We start from the raw sequence: 27,505 nt of genomic DNA, 5'->3' as shown, positions 1-27,505 counted from the left end.
TATTCTGAGACTATGCGCTCTGGTCCTAGACTCCCCCATTAAGGGAAACATCCTCTGAGCTTTTACCCTGTCAAGTCCACTGCACTTGGATGCTAGCTTTTTGATTTATGCTTGATGATTCCCAAATCCCTCTGTTCTGTAGATTTCTGCAATTATTCTCTATTTAAATAACATTCATCTTTGCTATTGTTCCTGCCCAAGTGCATAACCGCACATTTTCCCACATTATATGCCATTTGCCAAGCATATGCACACTCATTTAGCCTGTCTATATCACTTTGCAGACCCTGAATCACCCTATACTTCCATCTCACCACCTATTTTTGCCATTCACAAATTTGGTAACAGTATATCCACTGACTTCATCCAAGTAATTTAATATATATTATAAATAATCATGGCAACAGCATTGATTCCTGTGGCACTCCATTGGTAACAAGATACCATCCTGTAAAGTACCCCCTTTATCCCAACTCTTTTTTTAGTTAGCTAATCCTCTATCCACACTACTATACTAACTTCAACAGCATAGGCATCAATCTTTAGTAGCCTAATGTGGTGGTATCTTATCAAACACCTTATGAAAGTTTATGTATAACATATCAACTGCTTCCCTTTATCCATCTTGCTTATTACTGCCTCAAAGAATTCCAGTAAATTAGCCATGCGAACTTTGCTTGATCATATTACGTATCTTTGTACACTCTATTAAATTCTTTCTCACCTTCCCTAGTAACAAATATTAAGCTAACTAGCCCATTGTTACCCATTTTTTGTGTTTCCTCCCTTTTTAAAATAGCAAGTGTTTTTGTCAGTTTGACGTTTTTCAAACCTCTGGAACTTTATCCGACTCTAAGGATTCTTTACCACCAATGCACCCATCTGTGCAAGTTATTTCTTTTAACGTCCTAGGATGTGTCCCATCAGGTCCAGGGAACTTAGCAGTCTTTAGCACAGTTAGTTTTTGAGGACTTTTCCTCGAAGTAATAGTTATTTATTTCCTCTCCTCATTTTGCCCCTTGAATATTTAATAATTTTGGAATGTTATTAGTACCTTCGACAGCACAGATAGATACAAAGTAGTTATTCAACAACTCTGCCATTTCCTGGTTCCCTACTATTGCCCCACAGCATTCCTCTGAAACTGAACGCTAAATTCTACCTTTTTAGGGTCTTTTACATAATTTATTCCACCTGCCTCATTACACATTAATAGATCTAAAACATCCTCATCCCTGGTTGGATTTGCAAAATATTGTTCAAGGAAACTGTCCCAAATACAACTTTGAAATGTCATTTATTTATCTATGTCTTTCCCACATCAATGTTCAATCAAAATTTATCTGCAATAACTCTGCCTATTTCTATGTTGACAGTGCTTTGCTTGAGAAAATACCAACTTATTGAGTCTGATAGCGCTGTCACCTTTTGAGACAGAAATCTGTGTTTTCAAGCCCAAAAATAAATGAATATCGGACCTGGATTGTCATAACATTGCAACATCTTTCAGTTAAGACTTTAAATCAGTTCCAGACAGATAGGATTTCTCCAAGCGTACAAGTTTTCAAAGATGGTGCAGGCGCAAGGGAAGCCAGTCGTTAACATAAATTTGTAGAGTGGAGAAATGGGACTTTTCAAGGATGCCATATGGGCAGGATATGTAGTTTATAAATGTACATTTGGCAAAATATGGCAAGAAACCTAACAAAAACAAAAAAACGTTTGCACGGAGCCAAAAAGTTGTTAGATCCAGTCTCCTATTTCTACTGGATCTTCCATATCCAAACCACGTTACATTGTCAAAGAACTCTAATAAATAAGTTATCAAACACAAATTTCACAAAACAACACTTACTCAGTGAGATTATATAACGATTTTCTAAATTTCCTACTGCTATCTCACATTCTTCAAAGAAAAATGTTAACTAGCCAAGAGTATCCTGCTTTCTCCCTTTCTCTCATTCAAGTGCGGCACTTTTATGGTTTTCCTATCTACCGGGGTCTTTCCATAATCTTGAAATTTCTGAGAATTACAACTAAATTTGATGTAAATTTCATAAACGAAAAAGATGTACTTTTTCGGCTAATTACTCAGACAAAAGACATTTTAATTTGGTGAATGTAACATCATAGAGTCACAGAGACGTACAGCATGCAAACACACCCTTCGGTCCAATCTGTCCATGCCGACCAGATATCCCAACCCAATCTAGTCCCACCTGCCAGCACCCAGCCAATATCCCTCTAAACCCTTCCTATTCATATACCCATCCAGATGCCTTTTAAATGTTGCAATTATACTAGCCTCTACCACTTCCTCTGGCAGCTCATTCCATACATGTACCACCCTCTGCATGAAAAAGCTACCCCTTAAGTGACTTTTATATCTTTCCCCTCTTACCCTAAACCTACTAGTTCTGGATTCCCCCACCCTAGGGAAACGACTTTGTCTATTTATCCTATCCATGCCCTTCATGATTTTGTAAACCTTTATAAAGGTCATCCCTCAGCCTCCGACACTCCAGGGAAAACAGCCCCAGCCTGTTCAGCCTCTCCTTATAGCTCAAATCCTCCAAACCTGGCAACATCCTTGTAAATCTTTTCTGAACCCTTTCAAGTTTCACAACATCTTTCCGATGGGAAGGAGACCAGAATTGCACGCAATATTCCAACAGTGGCCTAACCAATGTCCTGTACAGCCGCAACATGACCTCCCAACTCCTGTACTCAATACTCTGACCAAGAAAGGAAAGCATACCAAATGCCTTCTTCACTATCTATCTACCTGGGACTCCACTTTCAAGGAGCTATGAACCTGCACTCCAAGGTCTCTTTGTTCAGCAATACTCCCTAGGACCTTACCATTAAGTGTATAAGTCCTGCTAAGATTTGCTTTCCCAAAATGCAGTACCTCGCATTTATCTAAATTAAACTCCATCTGCCACGTCTCAGTCCATTGGCCCATCTGATCAAGATCCCGTTGTAATCTGAGGTAACCTTCTTTGCTGTCTATTACATCTCCAATTTTGGTGTATCTGCAAACTTACTAACGATACCTCTTATGCTCACATCCAAATAATTTATATAAATGACAAAAAGAAGTGGACTCAGCACCGATCCTTGTGGCACTCCACTGGTCACAGGCCTCCAGTCTAAAAAAACAGCCCTCCACCATCACCCTCCGTCTTCTACCTTTGAGTCAGTTCTGTTTCCAAATGGCTAGTTCTCCTTGTATTCTGTGAGATCTAACCTTGCTAACCAGTCTCCCATGGGGAACCTGTCGAACGCCTTACTGAAGTCCACATAGATCACATCTACCGCTCTGCCCTCATCAATCCTCTTTGTTACTTCTTCAAAAAACTCAATCAAGTTTGTGAGACATGATTTCCCACACACAAAACCATGTTAACTATACATAATCAGCCCTTGCCTTTCCAAATATATGTACATTCTGTCCCTCAGGATTCCCTCCAACAACTTGCCCACCTCCAACATCAGGCTCACTGGTCTATAGTTCCCTGGCTTGTCCTTACCACCTTTCATAAACAGTGGCACGACATTAGCCAACCTCCAGTCTTCCGGCACCTCACCTCTGACTATCGATGATACAAATATTTCAGTAAGAGACCCAGTAATCAGTTCCCTAGCCTCCCGCAGAGTTCGAGGGTACACCTGATCAAGTCCTAGAGATTTATCTACCTTTATGCATTTCAAGGCATCCAGCACTTCCTCCTCTGTAATATGGACATTTTTCAAGATGTCACCATCTCTTTCCCTACAGTCTATATCTTCCATATCCATTTCCACAGTAAATACGGATGCAAAATACTTGTTTAGTATCTCCTCCATTTTCTGAGGCTCCACACTAAGGCCACCTTGCTGATCTTTGAGGGGCCCTATTCTCTCCCTAGTTACCCCTTTGTCCTTAATGTATTTGTAAAAACCCTTTGGATTCTCCTTAATTCTATTTGCCAAAGCTATCTAATGTCCCCTTTTTGCCCTCCTGATTTCCCTCTTAAATATACTCCTACTTCCTTTATACTCTTCTAAGGATTCACTCGATCTATCTGGTCTATACCTGACATATGCTTCCTTCTTTTTCTTCACCAAACCCTCAATTTCTTTAGTCATCCAGCTTTCCCTATACCTACCAGTTTTTCCTTTCACCCTGACAGGAATATACTTTCTCTGGATTCTTGTTATCTCATTTCTGAAGGCTTCCCATTTTCCAGCCAGCCCTTTACCTGCGAATATCTGCCTCCAATCAGCTTTTCAAAGTTCTTGCCTAATACCGTCAAAATTGGCCTTTCTCCAATTTAGAACTTCAACTTTTAGATCTGGTCTGTCCTTTTCCATCATTATTTTAAAACAAATAGAATTATAGTCGCTGGTCCCAAAGTGCTCCCCCACTGACACCTCAGTCACCTGCCCTGCCTTATTTCCTAAGAGTAGGTCAAGTTTTGCACCTTCTGTAGTAGGTACATCCACATACTGAATCAGAAAGTTTTCTTGTACATACTTAACACTATGGCAGTCCCAGTCTATGTTTGGAAAGTTAAAATCCCCAACCACAACCATCCTACTATTCTTACAGATAACAGATCTTATAAATTTGTTTCTCAATTTCCCTCTGACTATTAGGGGGTCTAAAATACAATCCTAATAAAGGTGATCATCCCGTTCTTATTTCTCAGTTCCGTCCAGATAACTTCCCTGTATGTATTTCCAGGAATATCCTCCCTCAGTACAGCTATGATGCTATCCCTTATCAAAAACGCCACTCCCCCTCCTCTCTTGCCTCCCTTTCTATTCTTCCTGTAGCATTTGTATCCTTGAACATTAAGCTGCCAGCCCTGTCCATCCCGGAGCCATGTTTCTGTAATTGCTATGATATCCCAGTCCCATGTTCCTAACCATGCCCTGAGTTCATCTGCCTTCCCTGTTAGGCCCCTTGCATTGAAATAAATAGTTTATCAGTTCTACCTTGTTCTCTGTTTTGTCCCTGCCTGCCCTGTTTGACTCGCTTTTGTTCTCAACTGTACCAGTCTCAGATTGATCTCTTTCCTCACTATCTCCCTTGATCCCACCCCCCACCTTACTAGTTTAAATTCTCGCCAGCAGCTCTAGCAAATCTCTCTGCCAGCTCTTCCAAATCTCCCTGCCAATATATTACTCCCCTTTCAATTTAGGTGCAATCCGTCCTTCTTGTACAGGTCACTTGTCCCCTAAAAGAGGTTCCAATGATCCAAAAATATGAATCCTTCTCCCGTACACAAGCTCCTCAGCCATGCATTCACCTGCTCTATCCTCCTATTCCTGCCCTCACTAGCTAGTAGCACCGGGAGTAATCCAGATATTACTACTCTCGAGGACCTCCTTTTTTAAATTCCTGCCTAACTTTCAGAATAGCATTGGAAAACGTAAGCCACAGTGCATGCAAAAGATTAAGTGAGTGGTTAGTAGATATTCTACTTGCAAAAATAAGAAAATTTAGCATTTATTGCACTTACCTTGATCAACAATTACAGCCTTCAGTTCACTCAGCAAGTATCTGATAGTTTTCACTTTCTTGGCTGTTTTGTCAGGACTTTGCTTTTTAGGTTTTGTGTGCTTGTCAAAGCTGGTCTGACAACTAGTGTCTTTTACTGATGTAATATCCACAAAATTTATGTGATCATCTTCACTCGTCCCATCACTTTGCTCAGTATCTGATTTATCAGTCCCTTGCGCTTCCCAAGCCACTTGCTGAAACACTTCCCCTTGATGCATTTGAGTTGAATGACATTGGATACACTTCAGTAGCTCTTGTTCCTTTAGTTGTTGTTGTGGGCAGTGACTTCTCCCTGTGTCAGTGTCACAAACCACCTGAGCTAAAGGATATTCAGTGACAGCAGATGTGACTGCAGATGGAGGAAAAGTCATCACAGGTTGTGTTGGAGGGACAATGGTAGCCGAACATGAATACGCCGGTACAAAGTTCAATCCTTTTTGAAGAACAGGTTGATCACAAAACTCAGTGGGTATATTCTGCTAAAACAATGGAAAGTGAATGAATAAAAAGTATTTGACAAAATAGATAGTGATGATCAACAGTTCTCTTCTCAGGAATTAACATTTATTATGGAAGTATAACAATGCAAGTTACTTAAAAATTTAATGTGAGGCAATGAAGGTTATGAGTGCTCTGTCTTTTCCACACACTTCTGATAGATTCAATCAACACCACTCCAGTGCTCCTGCTGGCTTTCCCTGTCCCAGGACGTACCAGAGATTAATGCTGGTAAGACTACAATCCCCACAAGGCTACCCTCCTTAAAAGGTAAGTTGCCTGTGGAATTGTAACAGGTACCAGTAAGTTCAACCAAAATGTTTAGATAGCAGCCTAACTTTGGAATAGACTTGGGCCTCTGTTGGGCACACATTGCTAATGCAGGATCAACAGGCCCTGATTTTTCACTCTACATTTCTCTACCAATTAAAAAGGTAGACTAATAGATTTGTAGTACCAATAACAGATAACATAATGAAAAATGATTCAAAGGTGTACATTATTCCTATGTGAGTCTTTTCAGCAGTTCTAATGAAGAACAACCCCCAAAAAATTAACATTGCTTCTTCATCTGCGGGTACTATCCAACTTGCTAGTTTCCATTTTTTTCTGTTGTTTCTGATTTCCAGTATCTGTAACGCTATTTTAACTGATGAGGACAAAATAAAACAAAGGTTTACAAAGTTCTAGCAAGATCAAATTCAGATTCAGCAGCAAAAACAATTATGGTTGCTATAGCTCAAAAAAAAGTACCATTGAACAGGGTACAAGAAGATTTCTATATAGTCTTGAAATATCAGTCAAAATATAAAGCATACTAGATTATTTAGAAAGGCAATGTAAATCATGAAAAAAAAATGACAAACTGAATTTTCTTTTCCTGAATTTAAACAGCTAAGAATATAAAAGGGCGGCACGGTGGTTAGCACTGCTGCCTCACAGCGCCAGAGATCCGGGTTCAATTCCCGCTTCAGGCACAGTTTTCACATTCTCCCCGTGTCTGTGTGAGTTTCCTCCGGGTGCTCCGGTTTCCTCCCACAGCCCAAAAATGTGCAGGTTAGGTGAATTGGCCATGCTAAATTGCCCGCAGTGTTAGGTGAAGGGGTAAATGTAGAGGAATGGGTCGGGGTTGCTCTTCGGAAGGTTGGTGTGGACTTGCTGGGCCGAAGGGCCTGTTTCCACACTGTAAATAATCTAATCTAATCCTCAGAAATCACTAGAATAAATTCAGCAAGAGAAAGCTGTAGATTCAAAAACATTTGGTGTTAGCAATGTGAAAATCAGTGTTCAGGAGATAGATTGTGATGGACATGTCGATCATTTCTCATCACTAAATTAACTTTTTCATGTTAACCTTTTTTTAAACCCCCAGATGTAGGGTAAACATTTATTATATATCCAGATTAAGACAACAAAAAACATTCTATAACAGCACAGCTAGAATTTCAAATATATTTAATGTTTTTAATCATTAAATATAATGAAATAAACATACTCATTCATTCTGGTCCTTAACAACAAAGAATATTCACTTAAATAATTTTACTGCCGTATTCATTTTCTGACGTCCTCATTAGCTGGAATGCCATTTATGAGGATGACATCTTCACAGATGTCAATTCCATCAGGTTTATGTTAGCACTTCTGGATGTAAAGAAAAGTTATCATATACAATGAAATGATCTTTTTTATTAACTATTTTGAAATAAACAAATTGTTCCAGCTAGGCTATTAAATATTGCCACAAAGTGGTACTGAATAAAATTTAAACAGAGCTGTTCGAGAGATACTAGTCAGTGGTGTCACTGAATTGCACAATGCAATAACTATTTGTATAATGTAGGAAGCATTCCCCAATAAAATAAGAGGGACATGACTTCTTTTTAAAATCTTGAGACTGCCTGTGGACCAACAATAATTCAGAAAAATAACTTACCCACTTTATGACTCAGGATATCAATTCAATTTCAATTTTAAAAAGGATATTTTGTTTAAAAGACCATTTCCTGTCAGCATTTTAAAAACTGAGAATTCTCTTGAAGAAAATTATCAAGAAAGGTAATTAATTTATTTAACATTTTGTCCAGAAGTAGTAATGTGTATTTTTAAATAAGGATTAACTTAAATTGATGAAATTTACATATGGTAAAGTTGTCAAACCAAAGGAACGGAGAATAATTTTGAATGTAAAACATGAAGGGCATGCATTTCCCTTATAGAGTAGGCACGACAGTCCCACTGAACCCTAAAGCTTATGAGAGAGATAACTGATGGTGGTTTAACTGGAAGCACAGCATGCCTCAGGAATGGGGAAAGGTTAAGAAAGAGTCCTTCATGATAACTTTAGCCTGTGTGTGAATTGAATCCACGCTGTTGGCATCACTTTTCTTTACAAACTAGCCATTGGGCCAACCGAGCTAATCAAACTTCAATTTCTCCTTTATAATAACACCCCAAATTTTTAATAATTAGGATCTTACCTAGAAACTGGCAACAGTCGTGCTTCAGTGTCCACAGGGAATGTGTTCAATATAATCAGGTCCAACCAAACAAGATCACAGCACTGCCAAATTTCTTTCAACTTGAACAACTAAAACTATTCCATTTTATATTTTCAGGCACAAGCTTGCGAAGATGCAGAGTGTGGAAAAAATCCTGTTTCTCCAGGTTGTACAGAATCTTGACCTTTTCTGCTGAGGTATTGGATTTATCAACTTCTCACAGAAGTTTCAGAAGAAGAGTTAGTTGTTTTGGAGCCAACTTAGTTGGGGGTCACCCAACTCAAAACATTTGCCCAGTTTTTCTCTCCTCAGATGCTGCTAAGTTTCTCCAACATTTTATGTTTTTTGGTTCAATTATTTGATTGACCCCAAAGCCTATTAATTTAGGCCAATATTTGGCTGAAGGCATTTTCTTCCATCAGATAGAAGAATGTGACAAAGTGAAAAAGGAAGTTGGGATCAGAGAAGTCCAAGAATAGGTGTAAAATGGATGTTAAATTAAATAAGACAAAGTGGAAAAAAACTCAGAAAATAAAATATAGCAGCCACAAAGAATGAAAATAAAATATTTATAGCTTGAGAGATGGGTTTTCAGTCAGTTATTAAAATAATAAACTACTTCCAAGTATATTTGAAAGCTTCACTTTACAAAGTACAAATCTGATTATCCAGGAAGATTGAACCCTCCTTAATCTGATGCTTTTACTGTTATCTACATTATGTTCCAGATATTGTAAATAAAACACTTATTACAGAACAACCCATTTATATACTCACTGAAGGTATTACTAATGAAGGCTCAACATTCTTTGGAGACATAGTTGGTGTAGAGGTAGGCAGTCGAGAATTAAACGTTGAAACAACTTGGGGTCCTAAAGTAAACATTATGAATATTTAATATGAAACTAGTGGTAGTTAACATAAACAAATGAAAATTGTGGTGTGCTATTATTGGCACAGAAAATTATATTAAGCATGTACTGATATCTGTAAATCGTCCTAAGTATTCTAAATTAAAGAATAACATTGTGTTTTTTTTAACTACACCATTTGCTGTAAAGAAATTAAGCGTGATCTTACCAGAGTCTAAAACTGTGTAGTAAGATCGAGGCGATATCCTTATTGAAGGACCTACTGGAGCATGGTCATTTATAAGACCCATTTGTGTCTGTACATGATCAGAGAGGCAATGATTTATAACAGGAGAGTTCTGACTTGATGAAATTGTTGAGTATGGCATCGTTGACACATGAGCAGTGTTGTTCACATCTACTTCAGCTGCATCAGGAACCCTCTTAAACTTTGGTGTTGAAACTAAGTAGAAAATTAATTTAGTTTGGCAACGTTAGCCAGTATAACACAATTCATTCAGATTAATTAGCTACAGATACAGTATGAACCTTATAATCTTCACAAATGCTTTTAGAAATCACATCATAATTTAAAATCCTCAAAACAGGAAGTGATTTGGGAATATAAAATCCTGTAAATCAGACATTAACCTGCAAAGTTGAGCAATTTTGAGAAATGTTTGTGATCAAGAGTTACAAAACCACCAACCTGACAATCTGAATGGATCTTAAAAAAACCCACTAATATTAACATTAATGTTCATATTTCCCATCAGACAAAGGTTTGCAGAGTATCAGTTCCAGATGTCTGCATGGCCACCATCAGTGGTGCTCAATGTCAAATGACTATAGGTGTAATTTAAACGAAGTAATAAAGAAAGTAGGCATAAATAGGCATCTGTCACAATAGCCATCTGGCAGAAAGTTTTGGGTCCTTGTTTCACAGGTAGAAGCTTTTGATACTGCTTGTGAATTAGAGTTAACAAAATTATTTAATCAGTGTAACTCTTGATGATCTGTTTAGTCAGATTACCTTTCTGTAACAATCTTTGGAAATAATCCAAGTAGTCATAATTAGTGATTTCCTGCATTTCCCTTGAACCAATGAGAAAGCTGTTTTGGTTGCTGTAGTAAAAATTGTTTCAAACGTACCTATAACCTGAATAAAAAGTGAAATATTCTGGGTTTTCATCCTAAAACAGAAATCCACACTAAACAATACAACATTTATTTTTAAAAATGTTAATAAATATCACAAGTCACTTCTAAAGTTAAACTGAAAGCAGTAAATGTTTGTACCTTTGAAACGGAGTCCCAAATTTTCTATAGAAAGTGCTGGAGAAAATCAGGCAGTCTGGCAGCACCTTGCCTGGATGGATGCAACTTCAACAACACTGAAGAAGCTTGACACCATACAGGACAAAGCAGCCTGCTTGATTGGCACCACACCCACAAGCATCCACACCCTCCACCACCAACACTCAGTAGCAGCAGTGTGTATTATCTACACACAGTCAAAACGGTTGGCGCTGGAAAAGCACAGCAGATCAGGCAGCATCTGAGGAGCGGGAAAGTTGACGTTTCAGGCATAAGCCCTTCATCAGGAATGCTGATCAGGAATTCCTCTGATGCTGCCTGACCTGCTGTGCTTTTCCAGCGCCACACGTTTCAACTCTGACTCACCAGTATCTGCAGTCCTCACTTTCTGCTGTACTATCTACACCGTGCACTGCAGAAATTCACCTAACATCCTCGGATAACACCTTCCAAACCCACAACCACTTCCACCTAGAAGGACAACTGCAGCAGATATATGAGGGAGCACTACCACCAGCAAATTCCCCTCCAAACCATTCACAATCCTGACTTGGAAATATATCACTGTTCCTTCTATCACTCTGTGAAAATCCTGGAATTCTCTCCCTAATGACATTGTGGATCAACCCACACCAGGTGGACTGCAATTGTTCAAGAAGGCAGCTTGCCACCACCTTCTCAAGGGCAACTAGGGATAGACAACAAATGTTGGTCAGTCAGTGATACCCACATCCACAAATGAATTTTAAAAAATCCATAGACAGTATTTATTTACATAGCCCCATGGCATCTTTTTTTTCAAACTGAATAATCTACAAGCAATGTTTAATCCAAAATGTGAAGTTTTCAGAAAAATAATTTTGTCTTTTTTTGCAAGCAGTTTAGTCCATCAGAAAGGCTCCAAGCATTAAAGCCAGATGATGGAACATTAAATTTTTTTGTCCGAATTTTACACTATTACACACCACTTCATTCTCCAGGTTACCTATTCTTTGTTGTTTGGTCACAACTTGCCTTTTCAATTGCTTGATGAAGTGGAACTCAGGATTTGAAAATGACTTGAGACATTTGGGGGGTTGGCAGGAGGGGGATGTACAGTCTACCATGGATGTTTTAGTTGTTTGCAGAACAACTTGGTACCAGTGGCTTTGGAAGCTACAGGAGAGTGTGGTCAGATGTGATTATTACAGGTAATAATTAAGCAGAGCTTGCAGCTATAAAAATCTTAGCAGTGAGCAGCTGACACTCTTTCATGTGCAAACATTCACTCTGCATCTTCTAACTTCACTGTTGAATGATTTTGTGAAGCATGCAGCATGCCATAATAATTTTGAAATCCCTCACTGACGAGTATTCAAGTGCAGTTTCATTTGTGTTCAAGCTTCAGAATGGCTCACTGCATACTTAACGATGCATTTAGTAATTCATTGGTGCTCGAAACAGTACATTGGTTAGGTTTCTCTGCATGCCAGCAGTAACATTTGAAGAAGGTATTCTTTATCTCTTAGCCTACATTTCAAATCTGCTTTCATGTCCAAAGACATCAGAGAGTTTGGAATGCCATAGCATGGCGGCATCATTGCACACAGCATCAAAAGGATCTCCAGCTCTGTATTGGAGTGAAAGTCCTTTTGATTAACACATACCCTGGATGATCATAGGGTGTGCAGATTGCCACTTAGGCAGTAATACGTCTGTGAAACGAACCAGAGGTTTAAGCCAATCCCCACTCATTGTGATTGCACATTCACAGATGAAGCTACCACAGTTGTTTAGATCTGGTAAATAACCCAGTTATCTGTATTACACATGTCTGTCGACCAGGACATCTTGGCTATGTTAATGGCAAAGACCTGAAGTGAACCAGAGGTAGAGGTAAAATGACTGAAGGTGATGATGACTTTATTTAATAAATAATTCATGAATTATGGATTTATCAAATTTTTGCACCTATAAAATTTGAATTACAATGTGAAACATCGCACAACTGTTTCATGATACAAGCATTCACATATATATTACTTAGTTTATCTTTTCTATAACTCACCAGTCTCTTGCTGCACACAAATAGCACAGGAAACAGGCCTGTTTTTCTTGACTTCCTTTTTGCTATTTTCTCCTTTGTTGGAAGGCACTTTTGCTTTTCTAACATTTGTCTTCTTTGAAGGCAGAGGAGCAACTTTCTGATCTAACAGTGGTTTGCATAAAATTGAGCATTAACACAATTTCTAATATGTACAAATGTTGACATCATACTGATTGATTAAAAAGAAAGAAAATGTATTGCCTAATATTTCTGATCATGATTAGACAGTGAACTTCACCAAAGGAATAAAGTAGAAATCCATTCTCTGCAAGAATGACCCCAATCTACATATGGTTGTCACTTCAAGTCACCCTTCCATTTCACCTTCTTGACTTTGACTTCTGACCTTACTCCAATCAAAACTTCAGGAATAGTCTACTTTCTTCCTAGACATTCCACAAAGCTCTGGTTTGAGTCTAGTGATGAGAGACTGTTGTTGTCTTCCCATTTTATTACTGGCTTCTTTTATTTATATTCTACTTTGCTCTTACTATGAGCGGTTTTCCTGGTTGGTCCTTCAATGCATTTTTACAACCTGACAAAATTGATCTTTTGCACATACATCTAGCACATTTCATCTGAAAACTGAAATCCATTTTCAACCCTATTTAAAATGCTAACTCGTCTTTTCAGACGCTGATAGATATGTTGTTTATGACTATCAAATTTTGTATGCAAATGAGATCACACTAAAATCAATGTTGACATACGAAATCACATTGTATTTTGAACAAGTGAAGAGTGACAAAATAACATACCTGCTGTCTCATTTTTCAAAATATCCTGCAATAAAGCTGCACATCGATCAAGGCCTTTATGAATATCTGTAACCTTTGGAAAAAAAAATGACAATTTATGCTATCAGATGAAATCCAAGTATTTAATGAAACAATACTACACTAAAAGTAGAAGAGGCAACCATCTTATAGATGTTTATACCTGATCTTCAGAATCCGTGGAATACAGCGAGTAACCAGACTCTACAGAATTTGTTGAAGCTTTTCTACCTGTCAGCCTAATAAGAAAAACAAAATGGGATCAATAAAACATTTGCTTTCCGTGTTGAATATAAAAGGGGAAATATTTTGCCTCAACTGCTGCATAGTGCCAAATCTCACAGGAGATGTAAACTCATTTATAGCAAATTTTTGTTTCAGGGTAATAAAAAGCTGCTGTATTTATGCAGCCTGTTACATGCACAAAAGGCAGCTTACAACCAATTAAGTATTTTTGAAGAAGTATAATCACTGTCATAATGCAAGAAAGGCAGAGGCCAATGTGCAAAGCACCACACAGTAATTGAATAATAGGCAGATTGTCTACTTTTGTGACATTAATTTGGGGTAAATATTTGCCAGGATACTAAAATTAACGCCTTCACCTCTTTTAAAAATAGTACTGTCAGATTTTCACATCCCTCTGTGTCACAAAGCTAGTTTATTTTTTCTAAAAGCTGTTCCTTTTCTCAAGGATACTGTGTCCATGGTTGTTTTCCAGAGTGATAATAAACCATTCTTGGTGCCAATTAGTCTGGGTTGGTACAGAGATTAATGGGTATTGAGATGCCTTTTTGTTTATATGTAAACAGATGAGACTTTAGGCCAAAGTGGTCATGTTTTAGAAGTGACCTGTATAATAAAAGGGAAGTGGTCAGCTCATAATTGAGCAGTTTTGTTCAGTTCATTATTAGTTGGGAGTTCAACAGTGAGCTGTGTGGAAGCTCTCTCTCTCCTTCTAACTTCAACCTGTAAGCAGGTGCTCCATTTGTACTGGTTTTTAAGGGGGTTTGCTTATTGGGACTGTTGTGTATATTCAGAACAGCATAATTAAGTCTAGTTTGGATAGACTGAGTTCTGTAGGGGTTCTTTTTTCTGTTTTTTTGTGTTTCATTGTGTAATCTTGTGAATACATTTTTGTCTGTTTTAAAATCTCGTAGTCAACCTAACTACCTCACTCCAGATAATTTTCACTGTACACTTATCGAAATAAATTGCAAAGTTATGGTCTGGGCTGCCTGCTTAAGAATGTTTTGAGTGGTCTGGTCTAGTCCATAACACCTGAGAGAGCAGGAAGAACTTTGGTTTAACATATACAGAAAATGGCAGCTCTGAGTGCAGGACTGTCTCAATGTTGGAGAAAAGTATGTCTACATTTTTGTGCACAAGATTTTGGAATGAGACTTTAGCTGGTAACCATCTAATTCCAAGGCACATGCATTATTGACACTTATTATTTTTCTCAATTAATGTTTCTATCAGCATTCATTTATAAAAAAGGATGGTATCTAGAATGTTGCAAATTCATCAGAATACAATCAGTCCCTGAGTTGCAAATGGGTTCTGTTCTTGTATCTGTTCACAGATCAATTCATCCACAAGTTGGAATACCATGCAGGACAATATAAAAATAGTAGTTCATAAGTACAGGAAATGTTTGCAAGTCAGATCTTTAAAAATTACACTACTGTATGGTATCATGTTTCTCATTGTAAGCATTCTTAAGTTGCATGTTTGTAAGTCAGGGAGCCCTGTATGGCTTTTCTAGGGCTCTTGGGTTGCAGCAGTCGTGTCCCTGCCTCTAGGTCATTAGATCAGAGTTCAAGTTCCACCTGCCCCAGACATTTGTTAGATGGATTTTAAAATAATCTACAGCATTCCATTTAAAAAAACAAGCTATGAATTAGCATGCTAAGTTAAACCTTTTATTAAAAAAAAGATATATGGTGGCAAGAATACAGCAAAGCTTTAAATCTTGCATAGTTATGAGAATAGTGTAAATTTCACTTTTGAAAAATCTTACAAGTCTCAAGAGCAATCTCAGCCAGGTTTGTATTCCTGAAAGCTGGGACACAAAAAAATTAGACTCCAAATGACTAATAAGTACAGAACTCAGTATCAGAGGAATCTTCCTAAACTAGAAATAGTTCTATCCATACATTTTTTGCTCAGATATCAGAACTTGAAATATGTATAGCTGCTATAACTTTTCCCAAAAAATGTTAAAATGTTTTCATATTACATAACATTAAAGTGATTATAATTGAAGCTTTTAATATAAAAAAGTTAAAAATTCAGCAAAATGGCCAAACAAATGGACACCTTACCTCTTTTTCCCACTACGTTGCTTGTAAGAGCCTACTAACCTTCCTGAAGAAAGTGCCTAGCAAGAAAAATGAGACCACTTTTATGCATTGACACAATAAATCCTTAAAGATGTTGACAACTGGTAACTAAACTGCACTCAAAGGTGGACCAAAAGGATGGGGAAAAAAGGAATCGGAGAGTATTGATACATGGGGCATTTTCAAGTTGTATTGTTTTGTAGCAACACCTCTCACATGTGCATCACAATTTGAAAATAACAGTTGTTAAATTGACAGAAAATCATGTGATAAAATTTTACATCACATCAAGTTTTAGTCCACTAAATAATTAACAACCGAGGGTGAATTATACTAATCAAAAAAGTAAAATTAGCAATGCAAGATTAAAGATGAATCACGTTTGATACAATAAAATCAAAATATTTCACAAATTTACGTGAAATTATCTACTGTGTTTTCTAACAGCATTAAAGTATTCACTAGAACTTTTCACAGCTGCAGTGACAAGTTGAAGGTGAACACTACATGTTAACATGTACAATTTCTGATTGGCTACCAAATGCTTGTCGTTTTGCCTCAGTTCTTAGAGTTTTTCTTTAATTTCTAGAAATACATATTCAATTGTTTGTTCAAATTATTGCCTCAATTATATGACCCTTCAGTCAACTATTTCATAGAATTCAACAACTTTAGGTCATATGTCTTGGTAACAATTCAGCTTTTTCCACATACACATCCCCTTGACCACTGGTTTTCAACCTTATTGTCTGTGGCCCATTTAGGCAAGGCTGAATACCCACAGGTCACCACTATTCCTAACTTAACTGTTTTCATTTACCACTGCAAAAACAACTTAATAATATATTGGCATGGACAGAGGTTTGATTAATAATCAGGAATCGGAGAGTATTGATACATGGGGCATTTTCAAGTTGCCACAAAGCACCAGAGTTGTAGCTTCAGTTGTTCACAATCTATGTTAAAGGACAGACTGAAGAGACAGAGTAGTGCATCTCAGTTGCTCATGATATAAAGCGGAAATGCAGGTGAAAATAAAAAGAAAAGAAATAATTCACTTTTGAGGGGACGACAGATTCAACATCAAGGAAAAAAGGGGGACATGCAAAAAATATACTGCAATAACCATGTGTGACTTCAATATACACCTAAATTGAATCAACCGAAATCGGCAAAAGTAGCTTGGAGGGGTTCATTAATTATTCTAAGAAACTGTCCTGAATACAATGGGTTATGGAAACAAACAGGGAACTGACAATTTTATATTTGCTAATGGGGAGCAACAATCATAAAAGTGATGAATTAATTTAACAAATCAGTTTTTGTCCCTATGCCACAAGCTTTTTTGCCAAATAATCTCTCCAGTCTTCCATAAACCCTCCTTTTTGTTTTTCTACAAACCTCCCTTATTTCACCTGTTTATAATAGATTACATTCTTAACATTTCTCGACCTTAAACCTTGTTTCTTAACTTCAGGTCTGACATGATGCATATCCCCCATTTTAATCACTCAACTGCCTAGTCCAAGGCTTCCCAAAGTGGTGGGGGGCAAGACCTAAGTAAAGTCGCATGCCCTAAGGCACAATAGCTATTGTGGAACTTTGACAGAGTTTTAAGGGCTGCACATGCCCTCAGAGATTTCCCCCCCTCCACTCCCCACCTACCCACAACTAATTCTTACTGAGGGGATGCCACAACTTTCAAGACTCAAAATGGGGTCAAGGTGTAAGAAACAAAGTAGGATCAGAAGGGTAGAATTGAGGAAATGCAAAGGTGAAAAAAAAACATAGTTGCAGTTACGTGCAGGCCCCCAAACAGTAGTCAGCAACTGGGGCACAAGATACATCAGGAGATAGAAAAAGATGTGTAGGAAAAGCAACGTTATAGTGATCACAAGGGATTCCAATATGCAGGTGGACTGGGAAAATCAGGTTGGTACTGGATTGCAAGAAAAAGAATTTGTGGAATGTCTACGAGATGGCTTTTTGGAGCAACATGTGATGGAGCCCACTAGGGAACAGGCAATACTGGATTTAGTGTTGCGCAATGAGGAAAACTTGATCAGGGAGCTTAGGTGAAGGAACCCTTAGGAGGCAGTGATCATAATATGATTGAATTTGCTCTGCAATTTGAGAGGGAGAAAATAGAACCAGAGGTATTACAGCTGAATAAAGGCAACTACAAAGGAATGAGGGAGAAACTGCGTAGAATTGACTGGAGGAGGAGCCTAACAGGAAAGACAGTGGAACAACAATGGCAGGAGTTTCTGGGAGTAATTCAGGAGACACAAAAGGGATTCATCCTGAGGGAAACGAAGCATGATACATGGAGGATGAGGCGACCATGGCTGACCAGGGAAGTCAGGGATAGCACAAAAACAAAAGAGAAAGCATATTGTGTGTTGAAGGACAGTAGGAAGCCAGAGGATTGGGAAGCTTACAAAACCAGAGGACAACAAAAAAAAAGGAAAAGATTAAATCTGAAGGTAAGCAAGCCAGTAATATAAAAGACTGTAAGAGTTTCTTTAGATATATAAAGAGCAAAAAAGAGGCAAAAGTGGACATTGGACCACTGGAAAATTACCCTGGAGAGAGTAGTGGCGAAACGGCTGAGGTAAATGGCCAAGGAACTGAATAATTAATTTCCATCGGTCTTCATGGTGAAAGACACAAGTAATATCCCAAAAATTCAAGAGAGTGAGAGGGCATAGCTAAGTATGGTAGCCATTACTAAGGGGAAGGTACTAGAAAACCTGAATAGCCTGAAGGTGAATAAATCACCTGGACCAGATGGTTTACATCCCAGAGTTCAAAAGGGACATAGCTGAAGAGATAGTGGAAACTTTAGTAGTGATCTTTCAGGAATTGCTAGAATCAGGGAGGGTCCCAGAGGACTGGAAAATTGATAATGTGACATCCCTGTTTAAAAAGGGAGTAAGGCAAAAGATGGAAAATTACAGGCCAATTAGCCTAACCTTGGTTGTGGGTAAGATCCTGGAATCCATTGTGAAGGATGAGATTTCTGGATACTTGGAAGTGTAAGATAACATAGGGCAAAGTCAGCATAGTTTCATCAAGGGGAGGGCATGCCTCACAAATCTGCTAGAATTCTTTGAGAAAGTAAAAAGCAGGTTAGACCAGGAGAGTCAATGGATATTATCTATCTGGACTTCAAGAAGGTCTTTGACAAGATGCCACACAGGAGGCTACTGAGTAAGATGAGGGCCCATGGTATTAGAGGCAAGAGGCTCGCATGGATAGAAGCTTGACTGTCTGGCAGAAAACATAGAGAGTGGCAATAAAAGGGTCCTTCTCAGGATGGCAGCCGTTCACAAGTGGTGTTACACAAGGCTCAGTGTTTAGACAGCAACTTTTCACTTTATACATTAACGATTTAGATGAAGGAACTGAAGGCATTCTGGCTAGGTTTTCAGACGATACAAAGAGAGGTGGAGGGGCAGGTAGCATTGAGGTGGTTGGAAGGCTGCAGAAGGATTTGAATAGGTTAGCAGAGAGGGCAAAGAAATGGCAGATGGAGTACAATGTGAGATACTGTGAGGTCATGCACTTTGGTAGGAAGAATAGAGGCATGGATTATTTTCTATACAGGGAGAAAATGTGGGCGGCACGGTGGCACAGTGGTTAGCACTGCTGCCTCGCAGCGCCAGAGATCCGGGTTCAATTCCCGCCTCAGGCGACTGACTGTGTGGAGTTTGCACATTCTCCCCGTGTCTGCGTGGATTTCCTCCGGGTGCTCCGGTTTCCTCCCACAGGCCAAAGATGTGCAGGTCAGGTGAATTGGCCATGCTAAATTGCCCATAGTGTTAGGTAAGGGGTAAATGTAGGGGTAGGGGTATGGGTGGTTTGTGCTTCGGCGGGGCGGTGTGGACTTGTTGGGCCGAAGGGCCTGTTTCCACACTGTAAAGTAATCTAATCTAAAAAAAAAATTCAGAAAGTTTGAAGTGCAAAGTATCTTGGGAGTTCTAGTCCAAGATTCTCTCAAGGTAAACTTGCAGGTTAAGTCATTAGGAAGGGAAATGCAATAATGGCATTTATTTTGAGAGAACCTGAATATAAAATCAGGGATGTACTTCTGAAGTTTATAAGGCTCTGGTCAGACGAGATTTGGGCCCCATATCTCAGGAAGGATGTACTTGTCCTGGAGTGTGTTCAGAAGAGAGTCACAAGAATAATCCCAGGAATGAAAAGCCTAACATCTGAGGAATGTTTGAGGACTCTAGGTTTATACTCGATGGAGTTCAGAAGGATGAGAGGGGAATCTAATTGAAACTTACAGAACACTAAATGGCCTGGGCAGAGTGGACATTGGGAAGATGTTTCCATTGGTAGGAGAAACTGGGAGCCGAGGGCACAGTCTTGAACTGAAAGGAAAACCTTTTAGAATGGAGATAGGGAGAAACTTCTTCAACCCGAATGTGGTGAATCTATGGAATGCATTGCCACAGAAGGCTGTGGAGGCTAGGTCATTTAGTATATTTAAAACGGAGATAGATAGGCTCATGAGTTTCAAGGAGATCAAGGTTTACTGGGAGAAAGTGGTAGAATGGGGTTGACAAACATATTAGCCATGATTGAATGGCAGAACAGACTCGATGGGCTGAATATCCTAATGTATGCTCCTACGTCTTATGGTCTTAACAGCTATTGATGTGGCTCAGTTTGCACAGGACATAAATATATTATACAAATACAAGGTTTTGTTAGAAAATTTCAAAGTTCTCCACTAAAGGGTTAAGGAGAATCCAAAGGGATTTTATGAATTTATGAAGGACAAAAGGGTAACTAGGAAGCAAAGCAGACTATGTGTGGAACCACGGGAGATAGCGGAAGATATTAAATAGGGAGCTCATGGAATACATTGAGAACTAGCCATTTGGAGACAGAACTGCTTGAAGGTAGAAGACAGAGGACGGTGGTAGAGGGTTGTTTTTCAGATCCTACAGTCCAACCCGTTCATGCTGACCAGTTATCCCAACCCAATCTAGTTCCACCTCCCAGCACCTGGCCCATATCCCTCCAAACCCTTCCTATTCATATACCCATACAAATGCCTTTTAAATGTTGCACCACTTCCTCTGGCAGCTCATTCCATACATGTACCACCCTCTGTGTGCAACGGTTGCCCCTTAAGTAACTTTTATATCTTTCCCCTCTCACCCTAAACCTATGGCCTCTAGTTCTGGACTCCCCACCTCAGGGAAAAGACTTTGCCTATTTACCCTATCCATGCCCGTCAATTTTGTAAACCTCGATAAGGTCACCCCTCAGCTACGACGCTGCAGGGAAAACAGCCCCAGCCTGTTCAGCCTCTCCCTATAGCTCAAATCCTCCAACCCTGGAAACATCCTTGCAAATCTTTTCTGAACCCTTTCAAGTTTCACAACATCATTCCGATAGGAAGGAGACCAGAACTGCATGGAATATCCCAACAGTGGCCTAACTAATGTCCTGTACAGCCGCAACATGACCTCCCAACTCCTGTACTCAATACTCTGACCAGTAAAAGAAACCATACCAAATGTCTTTTTCACTATCCTATCAACCTGCGACTCCACTTCCAAGGAGTTATGAACCTGCACTCCAAGGTCTATAGGGATAGGTTGAATAGGCTGGGGCTGTTTAGATTAGATTAGATTACATTACATTACAGTGTGGAAACAGGCCCTTGGGCCCAACAAGTCCACACCGACCCGCCGAAGCGCAACCCACCCATACCCCTACATTTACCCCTTACCTAACACTATGGGCAATTTAGCATGGCCAATTCACCTAACCTGCACATCTTTGGACTGTGGGAGGAAACCGGAGCACCCGGAGGAAACCCACGCAGACACGGGGAGAACATGCAAACTCCACACAGTCAATCGCCTGAGGCGGGAATTGAACCCGGGTCTCAGGCGCTGTGAGGCAGCAGTGCTAACCACTGTGCCACCGTGCCGCCCACAAAACTCTGGAGAGTTGAAGCCTGAGGGGTGACCCATAGAGGTTAATGAAATTATGAAGGGCATGCAGAGAATAAATAGATAAAGGTATTTTCCCTGGGGTGAGGCAGTCCAGAACTAGAGGGCATAGGTTTAGGATGAGAGGGGAAAGATATTAAAAGGACATAAGGGGCAACGTTTTCACGCAGAGGATGGTGCGTATATGGAATGAGCTGCCAGAGGAAGTGGTGGAGGCTGGTACAACTGCATCATTTAAAAGGCATCTTGATGGGTATATGAATAGGAAGGATTTCAAGAGATACGGGCCAAGTGCTGGCAAATGGGACTACATTAGGTTGGGATATTTGGTCGGCATGGATGAGTTGGACCGAAGGGATTGTTTCTGGGCTGTACATCTCTATGACTCGATGAATATTGTGCATCAGTGTTAACTGTGGAGAAGGACATGGAAGATACAGAATGTGGAGAAATAGATGGTGACATCTTGAAAAATGAGTGGCACTGAAAAAGCACAGCAGGTCATACAGCATCTGAGGAGCAAGAGAGTCGACATTTTGGGCTTAAGAAGGGCTTATGCCCAAAACGCTGACTCTTTTGCTCCTCAGATGCTGCCTGACCTGCTATGCTTTTCCAGCACCACACATTTTAACTCTGATCTCCAGCATCTGCAGTCCTCACCTTCTCCACGTCTTAAAATGCATAAAAGTGGGTACATCCCCATGACCTGATAGGTGTAACCTCACCTCTGCCCCCCGCCCCGCTGATGGGAATATAAAGAACTGATTGCTGGGCCCCTTGCTGAGATAGTTAGATTATCGATAGTCACAGGTGAGGTGACAGAAGACTAAAGGTTGGCTAAAATGGTGCCATTATTTAAGAAAGGTGGTAAGGAAAAGCCAAGGAACTATAGACCAGTGAGCCTGACATCGGTAGTGCGTACGTTTTTGGACAGAATCCTGAGGGACAGGATTTACATGCATTTGGAAAGGCAAGGACTGATTAGTGATAGCCAACATGGCTTTGTGCGTGGGAAATCATGTCTGATAAACCTGATTGAGTCTTTTTGAAAAAGTAACAAAGAGGATTGATGAGGACAGAGCTCTGCTTTTTCAGCACCACACTCTTCAACTCTTCCTCATAACAGTTCTTCAGTTCTGAAGATGATTCATGTTGGACTCTAAACATTAATTAATATGTTTGTTTTCTCTCTCCATAGATGCTGAGAGACTTAAGTTTCTCCAACATTTTGTTTTTTATTTTTGAACTCCAATATCCAAAATGTTTTAGTTTTAGTCTACACAACACAATGCTCTCAACAAACAATGAATGTCTTAGTTTAGTGGAGGGGTTAAATGTTGGGCAAATCAGGAGCGACGGTTGCCAAGTTAACTTATACTCCATCACACCCACACACTTTACCAAGATTTCACACACGCAAATACACACTCTCTCACATACACACACTCTTTAGATTTTTTTTTTAGATTAGATTACTTACAGTGTGGAACAGGCCCTTCGGCCCAACAAGTCCACACCGCCCCACCGAAGCGCAACCCACCCATACCCCTACATCTACCCCTTACCTAACACTACGGGCAATTTAGCATGGCCAATTCACCTGACCTGCACATCTTTGGACTGTGGGAGGAAACCGGAGCACCCGGAGGAAACCCACGCAGACACGGGAAGAATGTACAAACTCCACACAGTCAGTCGCCTCAGGCGGGAATTGAACCCGGGTCTCTGGCGCTGTGAGGCAGCAGTGCTAACTCTCTCCCCCATGTACACGCACAGACATAATTCTATTGGTGAATTTGTATTTGCAGAATTATATTTGCAGATTCATTCTATTTTGCTCAAACAAATGCACAAACTGCAGGCAGTCAATGTATATTTTGTAAATTCCACTTTGGAAATAGAACCAGTCTGACTCAAGACGTGGATACAGCCAGTCTCTAACCACACATCTTCAATGCATTGTCTGAGCTGACCTTTTGTTATAAAACCTTAAGTTATCTCAAGAAGGTGACTTAAAAGAAGTTCTGGGATTTATATATTAATGAATCAAAACATTCTAAAAGATGAATGACTTAACAATCCAGGTTTGTTCAATATATCATTTCAGTTGCATGACAGTGTAATCTTTTGCTATAAATTCTGTGTCTTATGGTCTTATTCCCCACAATCACCTCAATAGTCAGCACTCTCAAAGCTAGTGCTTCCAAATAAACCTGTTGGAGTATAACTTGGTGTTGTGTGTTTTTAGTAATAACTTATGGCCACTCAGCATTGCTCAGAGATTCTGGCTTGGATTTGAAAAGTTTATTTATTTAACCTATCATACATTCCTGAAATATTCAGACAAATGCAATTTCCCAATTACTGTAAAATGTGGCAGCACAGTGGCTCAGTGGCTAGCACTGCTGCCTCAAGCGCCAGGGACCTGGGTTCAACTCCAGCCTTCGGCGACTGACTGTGTGCACATGTCTGCATGGGTTTACTCCAGGTGTTCTGGTTTCCTCTCACAGTCCAAAGATGTGCAGATTAGATGAATTGCCCATAGTCTTTAGGGATGTGTAGGTTAAGTGCATTGGTCGGGGTAAATATAGGATAATAGGGTAGGGGAATGGGTTTGGGTGGGTTACTTTCAGAGGGTTTGTGTAGACTTGTTACACTCAGTAGGGATTCTATGAAAATTCTCAGTCCAAATATTAGTCAAGTTATGAATTTGTGTCCTCAAGTTTCACATCAGAGATTACTGTTAAGTGGATGTTTTCTCCCAAACAATGAAAACAAAAACAACTAAACACCAAACTGAGTTTGCAATCATCCAAAACAATCCAAACAAATCCTATCAGCAATCGAATTTAAATTAGTACATAGTACCCTCAAACTAAAATCACATTAGAAATCACATAGCTCATTAACAAAAACAGAAATTGGAGAAACTCAGCAGGTCTGGTAACATCTGTGAAGAGAAAATAGGGTTCTAAAGTTCTACATAGAACATAGAAGAAGACAGCGCAGTACAGGCCCTTCGGCCCTCGATGTTGCGCCGATCCAAGCCCACCTAACCTACACTAGCCCACTATCCTCCATATGCCTATCCAATGCCCGCTTAAATGCCCATAATGAGGGAGAGTCCACCACTGCTACTGGCAGGGCATTCCATGAACTCACGACTCGCTGAGTAAAGAACCTATCCCTAACATCTGTCCTATACCTACCCCCCCTTAATTTAAAGCTATGCCCCCTTGTAATAGCTGACTCCATACGTGGAAAAAGATTCTCACTGTCGACCCTATCTAAACCCCTAATCATCTTGTACACCTCTATCAAGTCACCCCTAAACCTTCTTTTCTCCAATGAAAACAATCCCAAGTGCCTCAGCCTTTCCTCATACGATCTTTCTACCATACCAGGCAACATCCTGGTAAACCTCCTCTGCACCCGTTCCAGTGCCTCCACATCCTTCCTATAGTATGGCGACCAAAACTGCACACAATACTCCAGATGCGGCCGCACCAGAGTCTTATACAACTGCAACATGACCTCAGGACTCCGGAACTCAATTCCTCTACCAATAAAAGCCAGTACGCCATATGCTTTCTTCACCGCACTATTTACCTGGGTGGCAACTTTCAAAGTTCTGTGTACATGGACACCAAGATCCCTCTGCTCATCCACACTACCAAGTATCCGACCATTAGCCCAGTACCCCATCTTTTTGTTACTCTTACCAAAGTGAATCACCTCACATTTAGCTACATTGAACTCCATTTGCCACCTTTCTGCCCAGTTCTGCAGCTTATCTATATCCCGCTGTAACCTGCCACATCCTTCCTCACTGTCTACAACTCCTCCGACTTTCGTATCATCCGCAAACTTGCTCACCCAACCTTCTAACCCCTCCTCCAGGTCATTTATAAAAATGACAAACAGCAATGGTCCCAAAACAGATCCTTGCGGAACACCGCTAGTGATGGCACTCCAAGATGAACCTTTGCCATCAACTACTACCCTCTGTCTTCTTCCAGCCAGCCAACTCCTAATCCAAACCTCCAACTCACCCTCAATGCCATACCTCCGTATTTTTTGCAGTAGTCTACCATGGGGAACCTTATCAAATGCCTTACTAAAATCCATATACACATCTACCGCTTTCCCCTCGTCCACCTCCTTAGTCACCTTCTCAAAGAATTCAATAAGGTTTGTGAGGCACGACCTGCCCTTCACAAAACAATGCTGACTATCCTTGATCACATTATTCTAAAGGGTCACTGAACCCAAAACGTTAACTCCTTTCTCTCGACGTATACTACCAGACCCGTTGAGTTTAGTTTCTCCAGCAATTCCTGTTTTGTTTCAGCTTTCCAGATTACGCTAACAATCGTTTGAAACAATTCTCAACATTTCTTACCTTCGAAGCCTTCCCAGGTTTCATCTTGATTGTGGTCTCCCGATTGTATCCGAAGGGCATCTTCAAGGCAGTTTATATGCCAATGATGAAAGGATATTCGACCAAATCAAGGTGTTCCCTGAAGGATATCTGACAGCAAGAGCATGACTCCAATACCACTACCCTCTCCAAGCTTCATAACACTGCCCCACTCGCCCACAAGATACTCGCGAGTGACACTTTAAACGATTTTAATTCAAGACGCACCAACGTATTAGCAATTTATATATAAATAAATTGTCACACCAGCACCGTACCCAGGAAACATCCACCTACCTCACTGTAACAGAAACTTTTCCTTCCAGACATCACCAGCTGACAGCGGCACCTCAGCGGAATTTCCGACTAAGATAACAGCATTGATTGGCTGCGCTGAGGGAACGGCCCGCCCCTAGGTGGAGGGGCACGCGGTGAGTGGTGGAGGGAGCTGCCGGTCACGGATTCAGCCCAATCCCCTGACAGGGGAATTTCGAAGGAAGGGCGGTTGGTGGCGCGGGCCCGGCCGTTAGCTGCTGCTGCTCGGGAGGACGCAGGATTCGCGGGGAACAAGCCTCCTGTCCCGCTACTCACTCACAACGAGCTAACAAAGTGAGGCCACTTCATGGTGCACACTTCGAAATAACCTATCATTTGTGCATGGTACTTCTGGATATGAGAAAGCTGGCTTTACGCAATGATTTGGAGATGCCGGTGTTGGACTGGGGTGTACAATGTTACAAATCACACAACGTCAGGTTATAGTCCAACAGGTTTACTTGGAAGCACTAGTTTTCCGGGTGCCGCTCCTTCATCAGATGGTTGTGGAGTGCAACCGAAAGCTAATGCTTCCAATTAAACCTGTTGGACTATAACCTAGTGTTGTGTGATTTGTGGCTTTACGTAAGTAAGCGTTCGCTCTAAATACATAGAGTCATACACATGTACAGCACGGAAACAGACCCTTCGGTCCAATCCGTCCATACAGACTAGATATCCCAACCCAATCTAGTCCCATTTGCCAGCACCTGGACCATATCCCTCCAAACCCTTCCTATTCATATACCCATCCAAATGCCTCTTAAATGTTACAATTGTACCAGCCTCCACCACTTCCTCTGGCAGCTCATTCCATACAAGCACCACCCTCTGTGTGAAAAAATTGCACCTGAGGTCCCTTTT

At 40.2% G+C, this 27,505-nt stretch overlaps 1 protein-coding gene across 1 annotated transcript in view; it reads right to left on the bottom strand.

The window, feature by feature from the left end:
• The window catches only part of ccdc14 (coiled-coil domain containing 14), a 50,731-nt gene extending 24,118 nt beyond the window's left edge, over positions 1-26,613 (bottom strand). Inside the window, exons 1-8 of the mRNA XM_043693742.2 lie at positions 26,309-26,613; positions 15,908-15,963; positions 13,744-13,819; positions 13,563-13,635; positions 12,766-12,906; positions 9,631-9,864; positions 9,328-9,422; positions 5,511-6,027 (exon numbers count right to left, since the gene is read on the bottom strand). Of these exons, the coding sequence (XP_043549677.1) occupies positions 5,511-6,027; positions 9,328-9,422; positions 9,631-9,864; positions 12,766-12,906; positions 13,563-13,635; positions 13,744-13,819; positions 15,908-15,963; positions 26,309-26,368 (1,252 nt within the window). The 5' untranslated portion in view covers positions 26,369-26,613. The remainder of the gene's footprint in view (positions 1-5,510; positions 6,028-9,327; positions 9,423-9,630; positions 9,865-12,765; positions 12,907-13,562; positions 13,636-13,743; positions 13,820-15,907; positions 15,964-26,308) is intronic.
• Between the last annotated feature and the right edge of the window lie 892 nt (positions 26,614-27,505).

This window comes from Chiloscyllium plagiosum, unplaced genomic scaffold, assembly GCF_037043375.1.
Source record: "Chiloscyllium plagiosum isolate Xiang-an unplaced genomic scaffold, Cpla_swu_hap1 HiC_scaffold_7, whole genome shotgun sequence".
NCBI lineage: Eukaryota > Metazoa > Chordata > Chondrichthyes > Orectolobiformes > Hemiscylliidae > Chiloscyllium > Chiloscyllium plagiosum.
This window is presented reverse-complemented; position numbering and strand designations above follow the sequence as displayed.